At 47.9% G+C, this 22,797-nt stretch overlaps 1 protein-coding gene across 21 annotated transcripts in view; it reads left to right on the top strand.

The window, feature by feature from the left end:
- The window catches only part of CEP112 (centrosomal protein 112), a 422,076-nt gene extending 400,975 nt beyond the window's left edge, over nt 1–21,101 (top strand). For all 21 annotated transcript variants that reach the window (XM_027080441.1, XM_027080442.1, XM_027080431.1 and 18 more), the window contains 3 exons: nt 16,081–16,182; nt 19,564–19,628; nt 20,919–21,101. In XM_027080441.1, the coding sequence (XP_026936242.1) occupies nt 16,081–16,182; nt 19,564–19,628; nt 20,919–20,922 (171 nt within the window). In that variant the 3' untranslated portion in view covers nt 20,923–21,101. The remainder of the gene's footprint in view (nt 1–16,080; nt 16,183–19,563; nt 19,629–20,918) is intronic.
- Nucleotides 21,102–22,797: the final 1,696 nt, after the last annotated feature.

The following is a 22,797-nucleotide window of genomic DNA, read 5'->3' on the forward strand; positions in this document are numbered from 1 at the left end:
CATCGGCCGCGTCGGCTACTAGGTCTCTTGTCAGATAGCAGTTGTGTGGGAAAGGCCCATACAACGTAACACAGAGGCTGGCAGCGGAGAAGGGCCACTGAGGTTAGCTAGCGTGAATTTATAGTTGACCCTGTCAAGACAGTGTGTGTGTGTTATGGTTGTTGTTTACTCTCTGCGGCCCCAGGATGAAGAAAGCAGGTGTCAGGGAGCCCCCAGAGCTGGGATCTGGCCCAGAGGACCCGGCGGTACCAGACGTCAGTGTATCAGGTCTAGGTTAGGTCAGCAGGAGAGTTCAGGAGAGAGCTGACCAGTTAACTGGGGAGCAGGCAGACTGTGGGTGGCAGAATCGTGATAGGGCGAAGAGGAGGTGAGCTGGCTGGAGATGCAGAGGGAGGTTTGGCTGGTCAGCGCCGTCCAGCTCGCAGCCGGCGTGGCAGTTTCCCCCTGGCGTCACTACCTCGCGGGCCGCCTGGTCAGGACCCTGGTTTTCAGGTGCAGAATCAAGGCCCTGGCAGAGAATCTCGGCTCCGGCCAAGAACTCCATTAGAAATAGCTGGTGGGGGCTTCCCTGGTGGTGCGGTGGTTGAGAATCTGCCTGCCAATGCAGGAGACGTGGGTTTGAGCCCTGGTCCGGGGAGATCCCACATGCCGTGGAGCAACTGGGCCTGTGAGCCACAACTACTGAGCCTGTGCTCTAGAGCCCATGCTCCGCAACAAGAGAGGCTGCGACAATGAGAGGCCCGCACACCACGATGAAGAGTGGCCCCGCTCGCCGCAACTAGAGAAAGCCCTCGCACAGAAACGAAGACCCAACACAGCCATAAATAAAAAAATAAATAAATTTAAATCATATAGGCTTCTAAGGAGACCTCTGCTTAAAAAAACAAAACAAAAAAGAAATAGCTGGCGGGAACTCACACTGGTTTAAACAATAAGAACTTTTTCCTTCATGTAACTGAGAAGCAGTGGAGGCTTAACCCAGTTACTCAAGTTATGTGACCAGAAGCCGGTTGCTCTCGCTCCGTTTTCAAGCTGCGTTTCCTTATCGTCGGCTCCAGCCCCAGCAAGTTTTCTTCCTCGTGGTTGTGAGAGGACTGCTAGTTCCTGGTCCAGGCTCAAATCACAGAAGAGAAAGCTCCTTTCATAGCAGCTCCTTTGTCACTGGCCTGAACTCCAGTCCTAGTAGGGACCTGGCGCAGCTGGCAGGGGAAAGGCAGCTCATGCCTGGGAACTGGGTTAGTGAAGCCAAGCATCGCCTGGGGCCCGAGGGCCCTGGTCCTGGGGCTGCACGAGTAAGAGAAATCCAGCCGTTTCCAGGTGCTGGGCCTTGGCCACTAAGGAGCCTCCTGTCCTTACCTGTGTTGTCTGAGCAGCTTGCGAGGTCTGGGCTTGCCAGTGAATAAAAGGCCAAGTGACACAGCAGGTGGGGTGGAAACGCCCATAGTGTGGAAACAGAAGCTGTTAAAATCGAGGTGGTATCATGGACTGGTTATCGTATCCACCTAGAATTCATATGTTGAAGCCCTAAGCCCCAGTGTGATAGGACCTGGAGATGGAGACGTTGGCAGGTGATTAGGCCGTGGGTGGAGCCCTCTGGATGGGATTAGTGCCCTTGGAAGAAGAGATGTGAGAAATGGCGTTCTCTCTCCACCCTGTGAGGACCATGGCCATCTGTAGGTCATGAGGACAGCCCTCGCGGAACCCGACCCTGCTGGCACCCTGATCTTGGACTCTCCAGCCTCCAGAGCTGTGAGAAAGAAAGGCCCGTTGTTTAAGCCGCCCAGTCTCGAGGATATTATTGCAACAGCCTGAGCTAAGACAGGTGGGAACCAAGAAGCCAAAGGTATCAGGACGGCTCCTCTGTGTGGACGCTGAGCCCTGACAGCATCAGCAGGGCCGAGAGAAAAGGCTCTGCTGGAACTCTCCATCAGTCACACTTTATAACCATTTCATCACAAGTCCTGTTATTTCACCTCCCGAAAGTCACCTCAGTTCTGTGCATCTTTTCCATCCGCCTCACGTCTCTGTCCTCCACACTGCCACCTTTGTTGGAACCCTGATCACCTTGTGTTCAGGTGAAACAGCCTCTCCCTCCTTGGCCTCCCTGCCTCTCCCCTCTGAGTAATTTCCTTAAGTGCTGCTGTCATCGTGCTTCCCTGCTTGAAAATATATGCCTGGCTCCCACTCGCTGAGCGGACTTCTCTGCCAGACATCTGAAGGTCTCTGTAGTCTGGGTTAATTGACTGTCTACTGTTTCTTCTACGCATTCCTTGACGTCTCCAGTCGGGCCCTCGGCTAGGTGGGCTCTGGGCATCCACACCTGCTGCACTCATTTTTCCCTTGACTCGTGCTTTCTTTCCTTTTTGCCTGGAATTGCCTTTCACCGAACCTTTGCCCATCAACTGCAGGTGAACTGCAGTTCACCTTTGGGCGCTCACCTTCTCCCTCAGTCCTTCCCAAACAGTGCCACGCCACAAAGAGCTTCTTCTTGACCCCAATTTCTGTTATACTTAGTTTCCCCGTAGCTGTTTGTGGGCTAATTTTGTTTCCAAGGAAATGGTAAACTCTCTGAAGACAGCGTTTAATTCGTCCTTGTCCCCCCGCCACATACACAGAGCACAGACTAGCGCTGGTGACCTGCTAGGCGCTCAACACTGGACAGGACAGGATAGGTAAAGAGGGACCCACTGACGCAAGGTGTGTGTCCAGTCCTGGGCACGCCATAGGCTGGTCTTCCTTGAAGCAGCCCCACCCGTCCTAGGAGGCTCCCACCTAACCGCCCACCAGGCTCTACCATCCCGCTGGCCTGGAACCCTTTACATTAAGAGGAGATTGCTCCAGGGACCCTGAGATGGCGGATCCGTGGCCTCCACGCCTACCACCAGCCACCCTTTGATATCCCGTTGCTGGTCCCTAGACAGCGTGCTGGCCTGCACCTCTCCCAGCTTCTTAGGGACAGTCACCACCTGCGATCCAGAAACACAGTCGAGCTACACCATGAATAGATTAAATTTAAAATTCCAGACGAGTCTTCCAAAAGTTCCCATTCCATCAGACATTTAATTGCCTTAAGGGACGTTTAAAGCATATATTAGCTTAAATTCACAACAGCCCTTCTATTTCCAAGATCACTGGACCAAGGTCTCACAAGGCCACTGTTAGGACAGGGACTTGGGCTCATCTGTCTGACTATTTAAAATCTTCGTCAGGCCAGAGGAAGCGAGATTAATTTTCTCAAAGAAAATCTTTGAGGAAAAGATTTTCTCAAAGTTGCAAAAAAAATCGTTCACATAATGCAAGATAAAATAGTATCCTTACCCCAAATCTTAGCCTTGCAGCTGCCAACGTCGGTTTTAAATCCACATGGGAGGTAAAGAGAGGGGATGGAATTGCCACGGAGCCCTCAGTTACCACTTGGCCCTCAAGCTGCACAGACAGAGGCTTCTGATAGCAGCCTCCAGTGGTTGGAAATAAAGCACACACAGACCTTCGAGAACTCCACCCGAGTAAGAAAAGACCCTTTCTGTTTGTTTTCACGTATAAATAAGGTAGTTAAAATTTTCACCGTAGTATGTTTTACCTTGAGGGCCAATAAACACAAAGAACGACAGTGTTAGTCATCATTAGTCGTAATATCAGAACACAATGTTCAGGGTCTTTCTAATTTTAGAGAGTGATTTTTCTCTGCCATTGAAGTCAAGAAAAAAGCTGCCCCACAGAGGAGCGCACAGCCTCCGCCAGCGACAGTGGGGAGCTTTCTTCTTTGTCTCTTTTACTCTTTGCCATGAATCCTTCTCAGACATCATCAGAGTATGTTTCTCGATTCAGTACGTTTTTAATATGAAAGCAATGTCTTCCGACTGAAAGAACAAAAGCTTCCTGCTCTTGATTTGACCTTTGTTGGTTTGATGTGTTTTAAAAAAGATCTGGGCAACAGCTTTACAAAGAACGCCCAGAGACATTCCTGGAAAAGCAACTGAAAATAATGATGAAAAAGACTAGGAGAGGAGGCTTCTCGCTCAGCCTGACGCACGGCTGCTCTCCCCACACAGTCTCTTAAGGCCGTGGTGGTTTTGTCTGAGTCAGGAGCAACTCACTGAAGTTTTTTAAAGATACTTTAATGGGACTGTTTCTAACAGAAATTTTACTTTCACATCTGTCCAAGTGAACCAAGCCAAGTTAATATTCATTACTGATTTATCTGATTTGTAAAAATAGAAACCCCAGCCTCTTTTTAACTTCTTTTGGCCACACGGCATGGCATGCGGGACCTTAGTTCCCCAAGCAGGGATTGAACCTGTGCCCTCGGCAGTGAACGAGCTGAGTCCTAACCACTGGACCTCCAGGGAAGTCCCTGAAACGCCAGCCTCTCTTGAAAGCCTGAAAGTGGACCGCTCTCTGGCCCGCCATTTCCCCATCTCACCTAGCACAGGTGTGGTGCTGGTCATGTGAGCCCAGGCATACGTCTTCAGGTGTGTTCTGCTTCCTGCGGCCTCCAGCCCGCATAAGAAGCTTGCAAAGATGCCTCTATGTTGGCAAAAAAAATCCATGTAATATTTTCACACTTCAGACAAATAATGTAATCTTATTTTTATAGTCTCCAGTAAAACATAGCGCCTACCCTCAGGGAGCCCACAGCCTATGGGGAAAAGCAGTATGTAATCAATAATTACAATTCATGTGATAATGAAGTAAAAGCAGGGGCGCTGGGGTAAGGAGGACCTCGCTGTGGGTGTCACCTCAGCTGCTAATTAATCAGCTGTGTGACTGTGGGTAGAATGGGAACCTCTCTAGGCCTATTCCTCCATACATAAAAAGCCGTGAATGGACCACATGGAGTTGATTGACAGGGAGATTAAATAAAGTATGACACACTACGCAGAAGAGCAGAAGACGGCACCTGATGCATGGAACACACCGGGTAAAGGCCATCGTTGACGGCGATGGTGATGATGACGGTCACAACTGTTAGATGCACAAGGTTTGCGGCATCTTAGAGGAGGGAATGGTTACCTTGACCGCAAGGCTGAGGACGGGGGTCCTGGAGCAGGTTCCGTGTGAGAGCATCAGGGAGCAGAAGGGGCACGGGACAGCGTGTGCAAAGAAAGGCACGAGGCGCAGAGTGGGTGGGGTTCTGGGCAGAGACGCAGGTCGTTACTGGAGCACAGATGTCCTGGGAAGTCAGGCCCAGGTCAGCTTGAGAAGGTCCTTGGATGACCCGTGCCGGGACGTCGTTCTTCAGCTACAGCTAAAAAAACCATGGAAGTACTTTTATGATGGGGGAGAGAGGGCTGGGCGGTCAGGTCCGCCTTTCAGGGAAACGGGCCGGCAGCGCAGAGAGTCAGCTGAAGGGAAATCTGGAAGCGGGGCGGCTGCAGTAGGCTCCCTGTCCTGTAGTAGAAGTCAAGATGCAGTAGCCTCCAGTCAGAAACCTGAGATTTCCCATCGTCTACCGCGTGGGTCCTGACCGTACAGCCTCCACGTGGCTCCCTCAGCCGCTGCCCCTGCACGACCTCCATCCACAGCAGACGCCGGCCCCCGCCGGCGTCCCTAAGTGCCGCACACGTCACCTCTGTGCTTCCCACTCTCCCCTCCGCCAGCAGCTCCTGTCCCTTTCGTCCACCTAGAAAGCATCCGGGTCAGGTTCCATCACCTCTGTAGAGACTTCCGTCCCCCGCTTAGAGGTGATCAGTCGGCCCTGCTCCTGTCCGGGGCCTGTCACACTCCAGTCGTGCCCTTTCTGCACGTCTCGTGGGGACAGTGTAAGCTTCCAGGGGACAAAACCCGTCTCACGCTCACTCTGCTCCCCACGCAGAGCTGTGCCGGGTCACCAGCCGTCACGCTGGCTGGACACACACCCTGACCGTCATTGCTCAGAAAGCCTGTGCGACGTCTCGATGACTCCACATTCCCTAACTTTTAATTGAACGGAAGTTCCTCGTGCCTCTGCCATGTGAAGGTGAACACTCGGGAGCTTAGTCGGTGACCGTTGACATGGTGTTTTGAAGCTTTCTGCTCTGAGGCTGCGGGGCCTCGGTTCCCATCAGCTGGGAGGTGAGGGGACTCGTGCACAAAATCCTCATTCTGCTCACTGGAGCCGCCTGCATGCATCCCGGGCGCGCCGTGGGACAGTGACCGCCGTCGTGTTCCTACTTTGTGTTTTGTGTAGAACGCCGTATCTGGCAAGACAGGCCTCCTTAAACATAGGAGGTAATTGGTGCTTTGAGGGAGAGATTTAACTTATTTATAATTGTCAAGAGTTTAAAAATGCAGGAAAGAAAGAGCAGTCATGGCTTGCCTATTTTGAAAGATGCCCTCGAACCAGTTCAAAAAACCTCTGACTAAATCAGGTATTTTGCACGTTATCTAACTGAAGGTTAGATCTGGGCACTTGTAGTGTAATTTTTGCTTTAAAAATAGGAAACAACGTGTTTAGCGCTGATTGCCTCTCGAACTCTGTTGGTAGCATCGCTGCTCACCAGCATCTCTGATGACTGACAGGCTAGCTGGGCGGCCCCGTTTCGTGCAAGGTGGCGGCGTGCCAGGGAGACGACAGAGGTGGCCTTGGCCTCCCGGCAGCATCTGACGGCTGACGGCTCGCCCCTCCTCACTTGCACCCACCTCTCTGGCCGTCCCGGTCCTAAACGTTGGTGCCTCCTGTGCATAAGTCTTGGCTCCTGGGAGATTCCTGGTCTCTCTCTCCCCCTGCAAGGAGCCCCCTTTCCCCGGCTTCTGCGTCCTCCTCTGGCTCAGTGGTCCTCAGGCCCGGCTTCCTCACCAGCTGTGCTCGTGCCTATCTCCCGGGCACATGAAACACAATAAATGCGAACCCAAACCAGGCCTTCTCTTGCCCGCATTCTCGCTCTTCTTGGCACACGGCTGAGACGTAAATTCTCAGTCGACTCACCTCGTGCTTTTATTTTTCACAAGCCACTCAGTTGTCAGCTTCTGTGATACGAGGTCCCCACAGCCGTCACCCTACAACACGAACGTCTCCTGATCCCTGCACCACGGCTGTCCCCTGAGTCCCAGGCCACCTCCCCTCCTGAGCTTCTTTACAATATTTCCGGATAATGCCTCCTCCCAGGAATGAGGAGGTGGCAATTTTCCATCGTGGTTCTCGCTGGGAGCCTGCGTCTGCATCCACGACGTGGGTAGGATAATATCTCCCTCCCAAAGTTTATGTAAGGATTAAATACAACCTTCACGACGTGTGGAAGTTATCTATCAGCTCCTTAATACAGTGCCTGGTGTCTGTCAGATGTTCCTAAGTGGTGCCTTCTCTTATACTTTCTGTACTTTCTACGCCATTAAATCTAAACTTTACTGCCCGCCGTGATTTCAAGGTCCCACCTCCCTATTCAAACGTATCTTCGTTCACAGTATTACTGAGCACCTACCGTGTACCACGTGTTCCAACCTCACTTCAAGGTACAAAGAGGAAACATCCAACGGAGCCCAGACCCCGCGTCCGCCTTACTGAATACCAGTCTCACTGCATAGGTCTTCCTGGCCTTTTATTCACAAAGTCGGGTACACGTCTTGGGTGTCTCCCCCTGCCCTTGGCTGGGGTTTTGCTCCTCCGTCGATGGACACCCCCTTTTCAGGAAGGGCTGATCGACTCTCCCTCTGGGAGGAAATCCAGACAGTAAACAAAAGGGAAAACCGCGTGTCTTCCCGCGGGCGTTCTCTCCAGACCCTTTCAGGGACGTACCTTTTGACGTAAAGTGGACAGTTTGCCGTCCTCTGACGCGTGTGAACTTGCCCTCCACGTGCCCACGCACCTCGCCGCACGGACTCCCCACCTTCAGGTGAATCTCTGAGATCACTTTTGATCTTGGCAGCCCCGTAGGTACTCTGGACCTTCTGAAGGTCCTGTCATCTTAAGGCAAAGACTGACTTAACACCCACAGTTGTGTGCGCTGAGGTTTTGATGCGTTCATTCACTCAGCAAATACTAAGGAGGCGCTGCCACAGGCCAGGCAGTGAGCTGGACGCCCGAGCTGAAGGAGCCAGCCAGCCGGACACCATCCCCGACCTGCAGTGTCACAGTCTAGGGCAGGGGTCGGCCTGCTTTCTGCCAAAAGCTAGACAGAGAAGGTGTCAGGCTTTGTGGGCCACAGGGTCTCTGTGAAGAGCCCTCAGCGAGGTCATGGCCAAGTAGCCACGTCGATGATACGCAAACAAACGCGCGTGGCTGTGCTCCAGTAAAACTTCATTCACCAAAAATAGTGGTGGGGGCTGCCCTGGTGGCGCAGTGGTTGGGAGTCCGCCTGCCGATGCAGGGGACGCGGGTTCGTGCCCCGGTCCGGGAAGATCCCACATGCCGCGGAGCGGCTGGGCCCGTGAGCCATGGCCGCTGAGCCTGCGCGTCCGGAGCCTGTGCTCCGCAACGGGAGAGGCCACGGCAGTGAGAGGCCCGCGTACCGCAAAAAAAAAAAAAAAAAAGGTGGTGGGCCGGATTTGGTCTGCAGTCCAAAATTTGCTGACCCCTGGTTGAGCAGATGCATCACATAAGTGCAGGTTAATATTTTGCACGTTCTGCCTTGTTTCAATAGGAGTGTTTTGGGTGCGGGTGACAGAAAAGGCAGCCCAGGCAGAAGAGTCCAAGGATAGGCTGACTCCTGATCAAGGGCTGGTTTCAGGCTCTCCAGTCTCAGCTCTTCCTCCTCTGGGCTGGCTCCACTCTGTCACCTCTAGCTTCTGGGCAGCAAGATGGCTTGTCACACCCGAGTGACATCCCCCGGTGAAGTCCAGCGGGGAATGCAATGCACTGTTGGCACTGCATTCCGTACCCCCAGCGCCACCGTCCCTAGACCCCGCTTCCGCCCACCACCTCCCAGGCTTTCCGACCCTTCCGACCCTTCAGAAGCCCAGTGTCTTTGTAATGCTCTCTACTGACCCCCCGCTCACCCTCCCTCAGAGTGTGGACTGGACAACAAAATTCTCTCTTGTTATTTTGCCCTCCCCACCAGTCAAACTCAGTTTTCTTTCTGGCCTTCAACTCAGCCATAGAAGGACGGGGTTCTGAATAAACTAACCCACAGTGAATAGGAGCGTCTGGTGATGTCCCTTAACCCTCCCACAGATTTCTGCTTGGGAGGGATCCAGGCTGGGTGGGTGGTCTTGAGCTGGGATCCCTCCCTGAAATCATTGATCAGGGAGCACTTGTTCCCCACCTGCAGCGAGGGTCTGAGAAAACCCGTGGACACAGCAGTCACTGCTGTGGCTTGGCTAAATAATATGGCTCAAAAGCAGGTAAGTCGCGCTTCCAGACGCATGTAGGTTATTTCTGTTGTACAATGAGGATTCATTTGCGGTCGATTCTGAATCCATAGAGGCTTCTGGTCATGATGTCCTTTCTCAGTCAGAGGCTAAACGGAGCCCTCAGGCTAAGCACGGACACACGCAGATAATCAGCCGAACGTCCAAAAGGTTGGCTACACGAAATATGTACTTCAATCTAATTCGTGACTTATATGCATAATAACATAATGAAATACGTTACATGCGTCTAACCTCCATTATATGCTGTAGTGATGTTTACTGAACTTGACTAAGTGCCGCTGTTGTAAAAATTATACACGTATTGAATCCTCTAGTCCTCACAGTAGCCTCAAGAAGTTTTCATTCCCATTTTCCTGATAAGGAAACAGAAGCACAGAGAAGTTAACCTTCCCAGGGCGCGCAGTTGAGAGGCACAGCCCAGATTCAGTCCCCGACGTTTCTCTTCCAGAGTCTGGGCTCTTAACCCCTAGGCTTCACTGTACTGAGTTAAAGGCAGGTGGCAGCCCGTCTGCCCTTGTACAGGAAGGCTCTGCTGGGTCATGTTACGGGGCACCCCTGTGCTTCAAACACTCGGCGGTGATCGGTAAAATACAAACAAAGCAGAAGATGTATTTGGTATCGAAAGCATGATGAGCACGTGTGTGGCTGGAAGCGGATCAGAACCCCAGAGTGGTGGGTGAAGCTGAAGCCTCCGGGACGGGACCCCAAGCCCGACAGCAGGCAGAGGCGGCTGGGAGGAAAGGCCCGGGGACGGAGATGCAGAAAGGGCTCTTGCTGGTGAGTGACAAGAGACTGGGTTGCAGCTGGAAAGCCAGCCTCGTGTGGAGACTGTGGAGCTCCGTCACCTGCCCGTAACCAGGGCCGTGGCTTCTCCAAGGCTGGAAGGCAGCGACCCAGACATAGCCACATCAGGGTCTTGGGAAGCTGCCCCGGCTGGGTGCCTGGACCTACAGCAGCCCTGAGAGCACCACAGAGCAGGACCCGCCAGCATCCCGAGTCCAGGTGGAGGCAGTGGCACGACCCCCCATGAGACAAGAAGGAACCATCAGAGAAACACGAGAAAGGCCCTGGTGAGAACAGGCACCCGGGCACTTGGTGAATAAACTCAAAGCAGGCTACGCTGTTTGATGTTGCAGACGTGGGGAGCCTCTCTGGGGAGACCGCGGGGTGAGAGACGTTTAAGGGCCAACTGGGCGGGACCTCGTTGGCCACGTAAAGGATTTTGATTTTCACTTTAAAGATTGAGCAAATTTGACTCGAAAAGCAAAACCAACATACGGGCATTGCAGTAGTTGGGGGCAAACTGAGGCACTGTGGATGGGGATGGGCCAGTGGAGAGGCAGCTAGGAGGTGACATCAACTCTAAGAGTCCTTACAGTTCCTTGGCGCTCTGCCGAACTGACCCCACGGGGCTTGGTTGGAACGCGCTTTGTAAAGTAACACTAGGCACTGTCACTCTACTGACCCTGCTGACACGTGTGAAAACCCGCAGGATTTCCCAGTGGCGACTCAGCAACTGGCCTCCCCACGGCTCAGCCCTTGGAAAGTGAGTCTGGTATTGGCTGCATTGGCACCTGTGATAAAATATCGTGTGTTTGTGACCCCGTCCCTACGTTGTTTGTACAGAGCTACTCACTTCCGTCTCGTTGTTTTTACGATAGGAGGTTGAGGTATTTGCTGTAGTTTGGACGTCCTGACATGACTAATTGATGCAGGGCCACCAGACATGTGTTACTTCTCCCTTCCATATTTTTAATGAAATTATAGAGTTCCAAGGTTCAATCTTTTTTTCAACATCACTTTGAATTTTTCTCTGCAGACACCCTCTTGGCTCAGGTCCACTTCATACACTCCTATTTATCACATGAGTATTTACCTGATTATACAGGATGTGAGCTTTACTCCATTGTGATGCTGAACTCCAGGTCTGAGGTTCTTGGTCTTCACAGTCTATTTTTTTTTTTTTTTTTTTTTGCGGTACGCAGGCCTCTCACTGTTGTGGCCTCTCCCGTTGTGGAGCAAGGCTCCGGACGCACAGTCTCAGCGGCCATGGCTCACGGGACCAGCCGCTCCGCGGCATGTGGGATCTTCCCGGACCGGGGCACGAACCTGCGTCCCCTGCATCTGCAGGCGGACCCCCAACCACTGCGCCACCAGGGAAGCCCTTCATAGTCTATTTTTAAAGTCAAAGGGAATACTGTCAGTGCTGTGCCTTCGAGGGAAAGGTGGGCGGTCTGTGGCCAGAGGCAAGCACAGCACTCCCTGTTCACGTGGGTACCAGGTTATACATACGCCGTTTCCACTCGGCTTACATTACAGGAGCGTCACTGTTTGTCATGATGTCCTGAGTTTCCTAATCTTCCTTTCCTAAAGGAAAGAAGATGGAAATGGAGAGAGAAGTAACCATTGTGGAGAGAGGGAAGCTGTGTCTATTGGGTGGGATGCTGGAGGGACGAGGAATAGCGGTGCTAATACACGGTGCTTCTCGAGGGCAGTGGGAAGGGTGAGGTGGGACGGAAATTCCTTCCAAGGACTCAAGCCGAGAACGACCTTCGAATTCTTCCGCATTTCATAAACATCATTCACTAATACAGTTGGACACTGTATGTGAATAAGATTTAATATTCAAATCTAATAGTAAAATAGATTTACATGTAAACAATTTTGACCTCCCTTAGTTTGTATGCCCATCAAACCCTTTGCTTAGATCAACTCAACTTCCCCTTGTTTCTTGCCGGGTTAACAGCCAGAGGGGGAAGGCAGGGAGGAGGGAGAGGGGCACGGTTAGCAGTTAGCAGTTAATAGTCTGCACTTAGTCTGTAGACAAATGTCATCATTCCCTCATTATTTCCCCTCAAACACATCCTGGGACAGACGTGGGGACAGAAAAATAGTAGCGGGAGTCAAAAGTGATAAACAGAAAAAAAAAAGTGATATACAGGACTATATGCTAATTCTTTCCTTCCTCCTTCTCCTTTTGCTGTGGAACAAACTTAGATATATCCTTCACTCTTCGGACTTTAAAATGTGCGCTTATGTGGGGGATTTGCGGAACTTTTGTTTTAGGTCAGTATGTGTACTGCATTTGTACAGATGTTTAAAAATTAGTCTTATCATAAACGCTTGGTAAATTAAAATTTTAAACCGATGGGAAAGTATAGGGAAAACATACCATATTGGAACCAATTGTTGTTGGCACTGTTGTTATTGTTGTCATTAAAAAAATTAAATAAATAGAGCAAAGATCAGCTGGATGTCTGGAAGGCTGTCCCCTGGCCCCTGTCGCGCTAGGGAGAGCACAACTGTGCAGTGGATGAAACTGCTCTAGCTGGTGGCGTCTGTGAAGGACACCCGTCAGCATGTGGGGAGATTGTGTGAGAAACTGCAGAGCACAGTGGCTAAGAGTATGTGCTGGGGGGCCAGACTGCTTGAGTTCAAATTTGTGCTTACCTCATTGGGTTGTCAGAGGGATTAGACACTTCTTAAAATACTCAGAATTGTAACCGGCACATAGAAAGTACTCAATAAACGTTTGCTGGTAGTAACGTCATTAACCTCATAAGTAGAGTAAAACGGATTGGTTAAAGTTTTCCATGACTTTATTAAAGTCATAGGCGTCTGCTTGGTATAATGATGATTAAATTCAGGATTTGGGTTTAAGGATTCAGGATAGTAATATTTTCCTGAGTGATAGTCTCACCCACAGGAGAGGTAATGTCGGATTTTCCAAGGGCCCATTTTAAGTTCACTCAGATTCACCAAAATCATAAAAACAAAGAAGAAAGGGATAGACAGAAAGTAGAAATAGCAAGATCCTCTAAAAGTTGGGGAGTATAGCGTACTGAATTTTAAAAGTGGTGCAAGGGATGGTGGTGATCAATGAATGACCTTGCTCACGCACAATTTTCTGCTGTCTGCGACTCGCCTCCAGTAGAGGGAGACCATCAGGTGTGAAAAGTGAAGTGGGAAAAAAAGAGAGTCCAGAGAAGCTATGAACATTAACTAAAGAGCTTCAGTACTTGGCCCTGACCTCCAACATAGCTGAAAACTAAGAGCAGGTGGGCCCCAAGAACAAACGAAATAATAGGTTTGATCAAAGGGTGTTGATGACAGCAAAACTGAACCATAGCTGTGGCCTGCCCCAGCTTACCCCCCACCTCAGCATTCAGAAAATTGCTGGTTCCATTCAAAAATGAAATTTAAATTTTTTTTAAGAAAAAGGAACTAGGTTAAGAGCCTTGCTAGATTAAGAGAGAGAGAAAGAAGGAGTGGAAGCAAAAAGCAAATTAGAACATAGATCTAATGGGAAATTACCCAAGAAGTAAGGAGAAGGTTCAGACAAATTACAGTTCTTGGAAACCAAAACAGTTCTTCATAATGTCAAAGCATTTACAAAACACATTGACATATCTCTCTGTCAAGGAAAAAGGTGGGGAGAGAGAGAAGAAGAAGAGAGATGTGTTTAAAGATGATATAATTCAACAAAGATGAGAAGTGATTGCTCAGAGTTCAGGTAGTCAAAATCAAGAGATTACAGAGATTGAAACCATATTAGAAGAAACAAAAATGGGAAAATCATAACTGAAAACATCTAAGGAAATACGGTGATCACACAAAACAAAATGAAAATAGAAAACAGATATAAATTGATAAGAAAGTAAAATAATAGAGAAAATTGTAAATATGGAAGATTGTCAAAGAAGAGCCAACACATGCAAAATCTCTGTTCCTGAAGAAGAGAACAAATAGAAAAAAAATCATATATAACATGAATATATGTAACTATTGATATAATAGAAAACAATTCTAACAGAAGAAGCTTTTCTTCAAAGAATTGAATATAAAGATAGAAAGAGGGACTTCCCTGGTGGCACAGTGGTTAAGACTCCATGCTCCCAAAGCAGGGGGCCTGGGTTCGATCCCTGGTCAGGGAACTAGATCCCACATGCATGCCGCAACTAAGGAGCCCTCCTTGCCGCAACTAAGACCCAGTGCAACCAAATAAATAAATAAATAAATTTTTTTTTTTTAAAAGATAGAAGGAGCACGCACATTGTCTCAGGAAAATTGATATAGAATCATTAATACAAAAACATATCCCAGTGAAGTTACCTAATCCAGGGAAAAATAAAATCATATGGACATCCAAGCAGAGAAAGAAAGTCACATTCAACATGGAAAAAAAATTAGCCTAACTTCAGACTTCACCATAGCAATGCCAGAAGACATTGAGGAAACACCTCCAAAGTTCTGAGAGAAAGAACGTGGGACAGAAGCATTGTTATACCCAGACAAGTTATATTTCAAATGGACAGGCAGAGGGCAGACATTCTAAACAAACAGGGATACAAAAAATAGAGCAAACATGAGTCCTTTTTAAGAGTAGTAGCTCAAAATTTCAGAGCCAGTGATGAGCGATAGAAAAAAAATACTCAATATATAGTAGCCTGTGAGCCCTTGATAAAGGTTGCCCCTAAAGTCTGATTTATAAACCATGTGTTTTACTTTGTGTTTGCCTTTCATTTGAGTCAACTGACAGATGTTACTATTGGACTTACGTCCAAGAAGATAAAATGGGAAAAATCAAATATTTCTTCAGTGGGAGAGATCATTTTTCATCATTTTTGTTTACCCTTTAGGCATAAATCACAAGATTGTAACATACCTGAAAAAAATACTTTGCTAAAAATTTAAAAATTGTGTTCTAGAACATTTGCCATGGGATTGTAGTAGGTAATAAACTATTAGAGCACATTTCCCCCTTAGTTTAGTTTAGTATAAGAAAATTTGGGAATTAAAGGCTAGTAATTTTAAATTATCCTCAGTAAATCCATAGACTTGTCTAACTGAACTCAGTTGCACATATTTTCATAGTCTATTACCTTATTTCCAGGTGTGTCCAATGACTCATTTGTGGGATACACTGCAATTCAGCTTTAATATTTAGTTAAGTCCCACACAGCACATGCAACACAGTTTTGAATTCCATAGCGTCTCAGATTAGGAGAAGGAGAAATAAAGAAACAGAGCTGAAGGAGGGCACCGAGACGGACACACTCACATTCGTGCTCACCCTCAGACACACCTCTTCATCCTGCTGAGGCATATTCCTCCAAAGACTTTTCTTCCACCTTCCTTACCTGTTTGTAGTTGGATGAGCCGCCAGCTTTTCCTTGACCAGCCCAGTGACCATCAGTTAGTTGAGCAAGACCTGGCTGTATTCCAGAGGCAGAGGGAAACTCATGAATCAGAGATGCTCACGATGACAAGGGCCCTCTGGTTTCCTGTATGGGGAGGCTTGGAGACACAGCTGTGCAGATTTTCCTTCACTCGCATCTTCATAATCACATGATGATATCAAGCACCCAGGTACCTAGACGGTTAGCGGGGAGTGTCTTAGCCAAACAGATGACATACCACGAATTGTCCTCACACACAGCTTAGTATGATCACAACCCACACCCTGATCAGGAAGAGGACGTAGGATTAGCATCGTGTGTACATAATGAGTGGAGAAGAGAGGACAGGTATTTTCCTTATCCAATGCCAAAAGCTGTGTCAACGAGGATTTTAAAGAAATAAAGTGCTGGTGCAGGGACTCTCTCTCCCAGATTGACAAGGACAGAGCACCTTGTTCAGTTTGTGTTTCCTCTTATTTCATCTCAGTTGTCTGGTTTCTGACCACATGTAACAAACTTACCTTTGTAATGAATGGACATTATTCTGGGATTTCTTAAATTCAAAACAATCATTTCTGTGGTTAAAAAGATACGCTTTTTTTGTTCATTTTAGATAACTTACATACGACAAGAATATGAAACAAAATTTAAAGGATTGATGCCAGCATCTCTAAGACAAGAACTTGAAGACACTATCTCCTCCCTAAAGTCACAGGTAATTTCTAGAATCAGGGAATTTTCCAAGGGTTTAGATCAGCGGTCCCCAACCTTTTTGGCACTAGGGACCGGTTTCATGGAAGACAGTTTTTCCACAGCCGGTGGGGGGTGCGGGGGGGCGGCGCGGGGGGCAGGGGGATGGTTCGGGTGATAATGTGAGCGACAGGGAAGCTTGCCCGCCGCTCACCTCCTGCTGTGCGGCCCAGTTCCTAACAGGCTGCGGACCAGTACCGGTCCACGGCCCGGGGGGGCTGGGGACCCCTGGTTTAGATGATGTGCATATCTTAATTAATGTTTGTTTCTGAACTGATGCCAGAAATCCATGTGATGTCACAGAATAACCGAGTGCCCAGGATGAATTGTTTTTTGTTTTGTGGGGTTTTTTAGAATTTTTTCTTACTAGCTTAAGAACTCTTTGTCTCGATAAGATTTTCTTAAAAGCATCCTTGAAATTGAAAAGCTCAGTTATGGTTACTTTTATTTACAGTCTGCATTCCAACACAGACTCACCCTTTTATTCTTGGTTCCAGGCCCAAAATGCCATCAGTTAGCACATTGCTAACTCCTTATCATGTGAAAGTGCAGAGAAATAAAAAACATGGCTAAGTTAGAAGCATTTTTACTCTGGTGTATTTTATATGATTGTCAGAGATAACAAGATGCATTTTAGGATCGAGGCAGGATAATGACATGGTATTCAAACAATTCGGTTAAATATTGATATTTCTGCTGAAACGTGTAGTTCTTGGTACAGTAGTTTATAAGAGATAAAATTGACTTCAATTTAGATATTAATTAAAAACTTCCTACATAAGTTTTCTGTAAAACAAGTTTTATATATTGCTGTAAATATTTTATATAGCATTAGTTTTATAGATTCCTGGTTTTTTGAAAAACAAATGTTTTAACTCAACATGAGAAGAAGTTCACATATTCCCATTTCTAATACACTTAGAAATTTAAAACATACTTTTTTCCTGGAAAAGCTCTGCAAGGGAAAGATTTCTTTTCTCTTTGTGCCAAGAACAATGCCTGTCACAGAGCAGGTCCTCAATTAATTTATTTACGAATGAAACAAATGCTGTAGTTTCACGAAATTCACGTTAGCTCTTTATAATGTATAGGACAGATACGTGGAGCAGATGTTAGCCTGCCTTTTCTGTTCCCCTCAGCAAAAGTCTCTTATCTGAAAATGAAAAGTTCATTACATCAACCCTTATGCTACTGTTAGCTATCGCTTCTGTAGGCTAAGAAGTTTGGCTGTGCTCACTCCTACCTATAAAAATAAGTATGACAGGAGAGTGTTAACTTACAGAGGATCAGGTCGTCTTTATTTACGTGGAAGGCTCTCCTCAAGATGTGGCTTACCCATTCACTTTGTAGGAGGGCTTCCTTAGGTTCAGCTGTGCAGGACCCAGCACCTTCAGAGGAGGTATTTTTAAGAAAAAAAGAAAAGAAAGAGAAATCTGATATCCACCTGCAGGGCTTCTGTTATCATTCACATCATTTCACTGTAATAAAAGCCACTCAGCCTCCTAAAACTGGATGTTGACCCAGAAAGAGAGCGCTGCCAGCTGCGTGAGGGCGGCAGCTGTGCAGAGGTGCAGACCACAGAGCCAGCAGATTTAGTTTGAGAGCGCAGGTGCCTGTGTTTTTGAAAATTGTTAGAATTCCAGTGGCAAAGCACGGTGGAGGCAGGGAAGTGGGATCAGTGTAGTCCTTGCATCTGTCAAAGTTATCAGTGGTCCTGTGGGTCACTGGATTAATTGGATAAAATTCAGACCAGGGTGATGTAAAGAGTCAGAAAAGCAGCGGGACCACTTTGATATGTACCCATTTAGAAAAGCCGTGCCCAGGGAGATCAGCTCGGTGCTTTGTGACCACCTAGAGGGGTGGGATAAGGGAGGGTGGGAGGGAGACACAAGAGGGAGGGGATACGGGGATGTATGTGTACGTATAGCTGATTCACTTTGTTATACAGCAGAAACTAACACACCATTGTAAAGCAATTAGACTCCAATAAAGATGTAAAAAAAAAAAAGAAAAGAAAAGCCGTGCTCCCTCTCTCCAAGCACAGTTTCTACTCTGCCAGCTGTCCTGTCTTGCATAACCATGTTTCAGAATCGACCGTTGCCATGGTTTCAGTTCAGACCAAAGAGACAAGAGTAAAGCTCCAAAGTGATCAAATGCCACTGACTCCTGGTCACGTTAAGCCATAGTGTAAGTTATCCGGAAACCACTTCCAGTAGGTTGTGGAAAGTGCTTTTGAATTTATGCCTGATACAAGTATTTTTAATAGTATAGAAATTTATGCTTCAGGCTAATCCAGCCATGCTGTGAAGGTCTGACTGAAGAGACTCTTCTTGACAGCCCAGTTTCCCCCATCCCTAGCCCCTCAGGGGCAGGGGCCACAGGGTGGTACCTGCCAGGATCTCTGGACTAGGCACTTCCTGTTAGTCACTTCCTGTCATCCTCATGACCTTGGGAACTGGCTGTCGTTGACCCCATTTCACAGGTGAGGCATCAAGAGAAAAAGGACCTTTCCTAGCGCCGTGGAGGCCAAGTCAGGAGCTGAACGCCAGTTGGCCTAACTCCAGACACAGCGCAGGCTCTTTCCACGACAAAATACTACCTCTGCAACCTCAGGGAATCCCCGGAGAGATTAAGGTTTCTAGTAGGCAGTGATGTTGTTTCCACTCACTCACTCATTCCCGAAACAGCTAGGGAATGCCAGCTACATGTCCAGCCCTGAAAAAGAAACTGGGGTTACAGAGACGCTCCAACATTATCCCTGCCCCAGGAGAGCTCTCGGGTGAGGGAGAGACGTGAAGACAGATCACCAGAAGGCAGTTGGAAAAGTGCTAAGAACAGAACAGGAGAACACAGAGGAGGGGCCGCTGGCTGCCTGGGGCAGGAGGTGATGAGGGGCAGGGCTGGAGGGGGGCGGGGCAGAAGAATTCAGGAGCAGAGGTGACCTTGAACCCAACAGTGGACAGTGAATAGGAGGTAGTTGGCCAAGCATTCCCAAGCAGACGATGGCAGATGGCCGCAAAGGGCCAAAGGGCCGCAGAGTAGGAAGGATGCGAGGTGGAAGGTGGTGATGGTGGAAGAGAGGAGATGAAGCGCCCAGGTGGGCCAGGGCCAGGTCGAAACAGCTCTGCAGTGCGGGGTTTGAACTGGGTTCTGTAGCCTCTGATGGAGTGCCAGTGGGGATGGGATGTGATCAAATACAAAACCACAGCATTAGCATTCAACAGATCCTCTGCGTTTTATCTAGAGAGTTGTCTGAATTTAAATAAAATCCGACCAGACACTGTATCTGCACAGTGTCGCCCTGTAAGCCACCTTCACCTCTTCTCACACGAGGTCTCTTTTCTAGGTTAACTTTCTGCAAAAGAGGGCATCCATCCTTCAAGAGGAGCTGATGACCTACCAGTGCAGAAGGTACTGTTGTGGCCAGAATGTCTCCTGAGTAGTTTGTACTGTCTGCACCTGTGGGTCTCCTGGTTGGGTGTTAAAATCTTCATTAAAAATGCGTTGGGGCTTCCCTGGTGGCGCAGTGGTTGAGAATCTGCCTGCCAATGCAGGGGACACGGGTTCGAGCCCTGGTCTGGGAGGATCCCACATGCCGCGGAGCGACTGGGCCCGTGAGCCACAACTACTGAACCTGCGCATCTGGAGCCTATGCTCCGCAACAAGAGAGGCCGCGACAGTGAGAGGCCCGCGCACCGCGATGAAGAGTGGCCCCCGCTTGCCTCAACTACAGAAAGCCCTCGCACAGAAATGAAAACCCAACACACCCAAAAATAAATTAATTAATTAATTTAAAAAATTCGTAAACATATCAGTTTTGAAAAAACAGACTTATTTTTCGTAAAGAGCCTGTCTTGGAGAAGACCCCCTCCTTATACCATCCAAACGAGATGAGGGTCCGCCAGTGCCTGACAAGGCTGGGCTCACCTGCAGAGTCACGACAGGACGTTGTCTTGAAGCCCAGTTGCAGGGTTAAGGAGACGCTGTCTTCCTCTTAAGAGAGTGAGATGGCGTGGTCCTCAGTGTGGTCACCCGCATCTCCAGAGCCCCACATCCCTGGACGCTTGGCTCTGTAGCAGATGTTTACCAACCCCAAATATCAATAGATAAACGGCTCCGTGGTGTGCAAACACTGTGCCCCCAGGAGCGCACACCTCGGGGATGCAGGAAACCCTTCCAGTCAAAGGTTCCCAGAGACGTCACTGACATAGATCACATTTACCTGTTCTGACAGCCCTCCTCTTAGTACAGTGAAGGGCTGAACCATTTAGTTGGCACTGGATTAAAAGTAAAAACTTTGGATACACAGTACCATGTATAAAATAAACGACAAGGACCACAGGGGACTATAGCGCAGGGGACTATATTCAATATCTTATAATAATCTACAATGGAAAAGAATCGAAAAAATATGTACGTAGATATATTTGAATCACTTTGCTGTACACCTGAAAGTAACACAACATTGTAGATCAGCTATACTTCAGCTTTCAAAAAGTAAAAACTTTGAGACTCATTCACTTTTCAAAAGATTCTTGGTACAGATAGGGCTTGATCCCTTATGGGTGTCAGTGATGAAATTTTGATATCAAATATACTTTTTAGCCTCTCTCCAGCTCCTCCTGAGTTAGAACATATTTTGTTATGGACGTGCGCGTTAAACCTAGAGAAGGTTGTAACTTTGGGGTTTTTGATCTTCAGGTAACCACGTGGTGACATACCTGAGTAACCCCGGAGAGGGGGATGGATCTAATCGTCGGGACAGAGCTTTGGATTTCTTCCCACAGGTTTGAAGATTTGGATGTTGTAAAGTAAATTGTGAGATCAATGGCGTTTTTTAATACTTAAATGTAATTAAGATCATAAAAACATGCATCACTCATACACTAACGGGGTGGTTTTATTTGTGTCTGCCTACATTATTTTTTTTAACATTCCTTTATTTCTGATTTCCATATCTGTGTGCGTTTGAGTGTGTACTGAGAACTGCTTATATTGGGAAAAGAAATGATTTCTTGCGATGCCTTGTTAATGCCTTTACCTAGAATTTTACCAGTTGCAGCTGATCAAAATCACGTTTGTAGAATCATATAAAATTTAACGTTTACATTGTTTTCGTGTTCATGTTCATATATTATTAAAATATTACTTTGTATTTTCAGTTTTATTTCTACTTTTTAATTGCACCTCGTTTGCTAAAATAAATATGACATGGCAGTCTTTCCCTAGAATATACTGACCATCTCAAATTGTGCTACGGGAAGAAATACCTATGTCATGTCAGAAATCAAACCCATAAGTAGTGCATTTATTTAGAACAAAAGTCACTGAGTCACCTGACGTCAGTCCAGGTATTTGTCATGTTGGTTGTCAGTCTCATCTGGGACCAGAGGCAGGATAGGGTACGAATTGTATGTAGCAGCTCTGGTTTTATTGTTACTTGCTTGATCTCTGATTTTGTGGTTGTGGTTTAATTATAATATCAATTGACGCTCCTTAAGGAAGCCTGAAAATGTCAAGATGTGTTGGGAGGATACTCAGCACACCAGCAAGTGATGACAGAATGAGCTTTGCTCGGTCCTGTTTTCCTTGTGGAGAGAATTTGGTGTTGGTTCCCAAGGCTGGGTGTTTTCAGTCCCCACCCGAATGCCAGTAAGCAGTTCTGTGCTGATTGGTCGACGCTGATTTGCCAAGGGAACCTTGAACCGCCGCGGATGGTCGTGTTCTCTGGGCTGTGCTGTGGTGCATGCGCCGCGGGCCCTCGGAGGCTCTCGGAAGATCTGGGGCGTGCGCAGGGCTGTGCTCACCCGGTTTGCTGTGAAAGGACAGGGCAGAACGTTTACTTCGTTTCTCAAATTCTTTTCCCTTTCCCACGCCCATCTTTGTTGTTTGCTGCCCAAGGATTAATTACCCTTTTTTGTACTGTAACTGAGACATGGGATGATAAGGAAGTAGCAGGTTTTCCAGCCACTTCCACAGCCAGGCCAGGGTCAGCAAGAACACCGCCTGGTCATCAGTGAGAGGCCTCCGAGTCTCGGCCTGGTCACCACGCTGCCTGCTAAGGTTCACCCGACACCTCCTCCAGGAATGTAGGTCTCTGTCCTCTGAAAGATCGGGTTTTCCTTGCATGTGAAATAAATGATAGCACTGGCTTAAAGACTGCTCGGAGAAAAAGCAAAACTGTATCAGATGCTATTAAAACTAGCTAACAAGGAAAGACAGTTGGTACTCAGACTGTGATTTAGCACTCGGTAGGGAACGATTGCGACACCGTGATTAGTTTTAAGCCCTTCTGCACAGACCGTGGCAAACGGGTTGACGGTCAGCAGATTTCATTAGGAAGGTTATTTAGCGGCTTGAAGTGAAAACACCTTGTGAGTTGCGTCGTGCGCTGCCTTTGGGTAAATAGGTGTTTTGAAAGTTGCCTGCTGTTCTTTCTTTTCCTTATTTCAAGGGTTATGAAATGACAAGCATGGGTGGACCTTGCACATCACCCAGATCCGGTTTCCTTTCTGAAGAGTGTCGTACAGGTCAGCTGGATTGTGTGTGGTAGGGGCTAGGGGGCTGACACTAGTGTTTT

Source organism: Aethalodelphis obliquidens, unplaced genomic scaffold, assembly GCF_003676395.1.
Source record: "Aethalodelphis obliquidens isolate GAN/ISIS:26980383/991018 unplaced genomic scaffold, ASM367639v1 scaffold44, whole genome shotgun sequence".
In the NCBI taxonomy this organism is placed as follows: domain Eukaryota; kingdom Metazoa; phylum Chordata; class Mammalia; order Artiodactyla; family Delphinidae; genus Aethalodelphis; species Aethalodelphis obliquidens.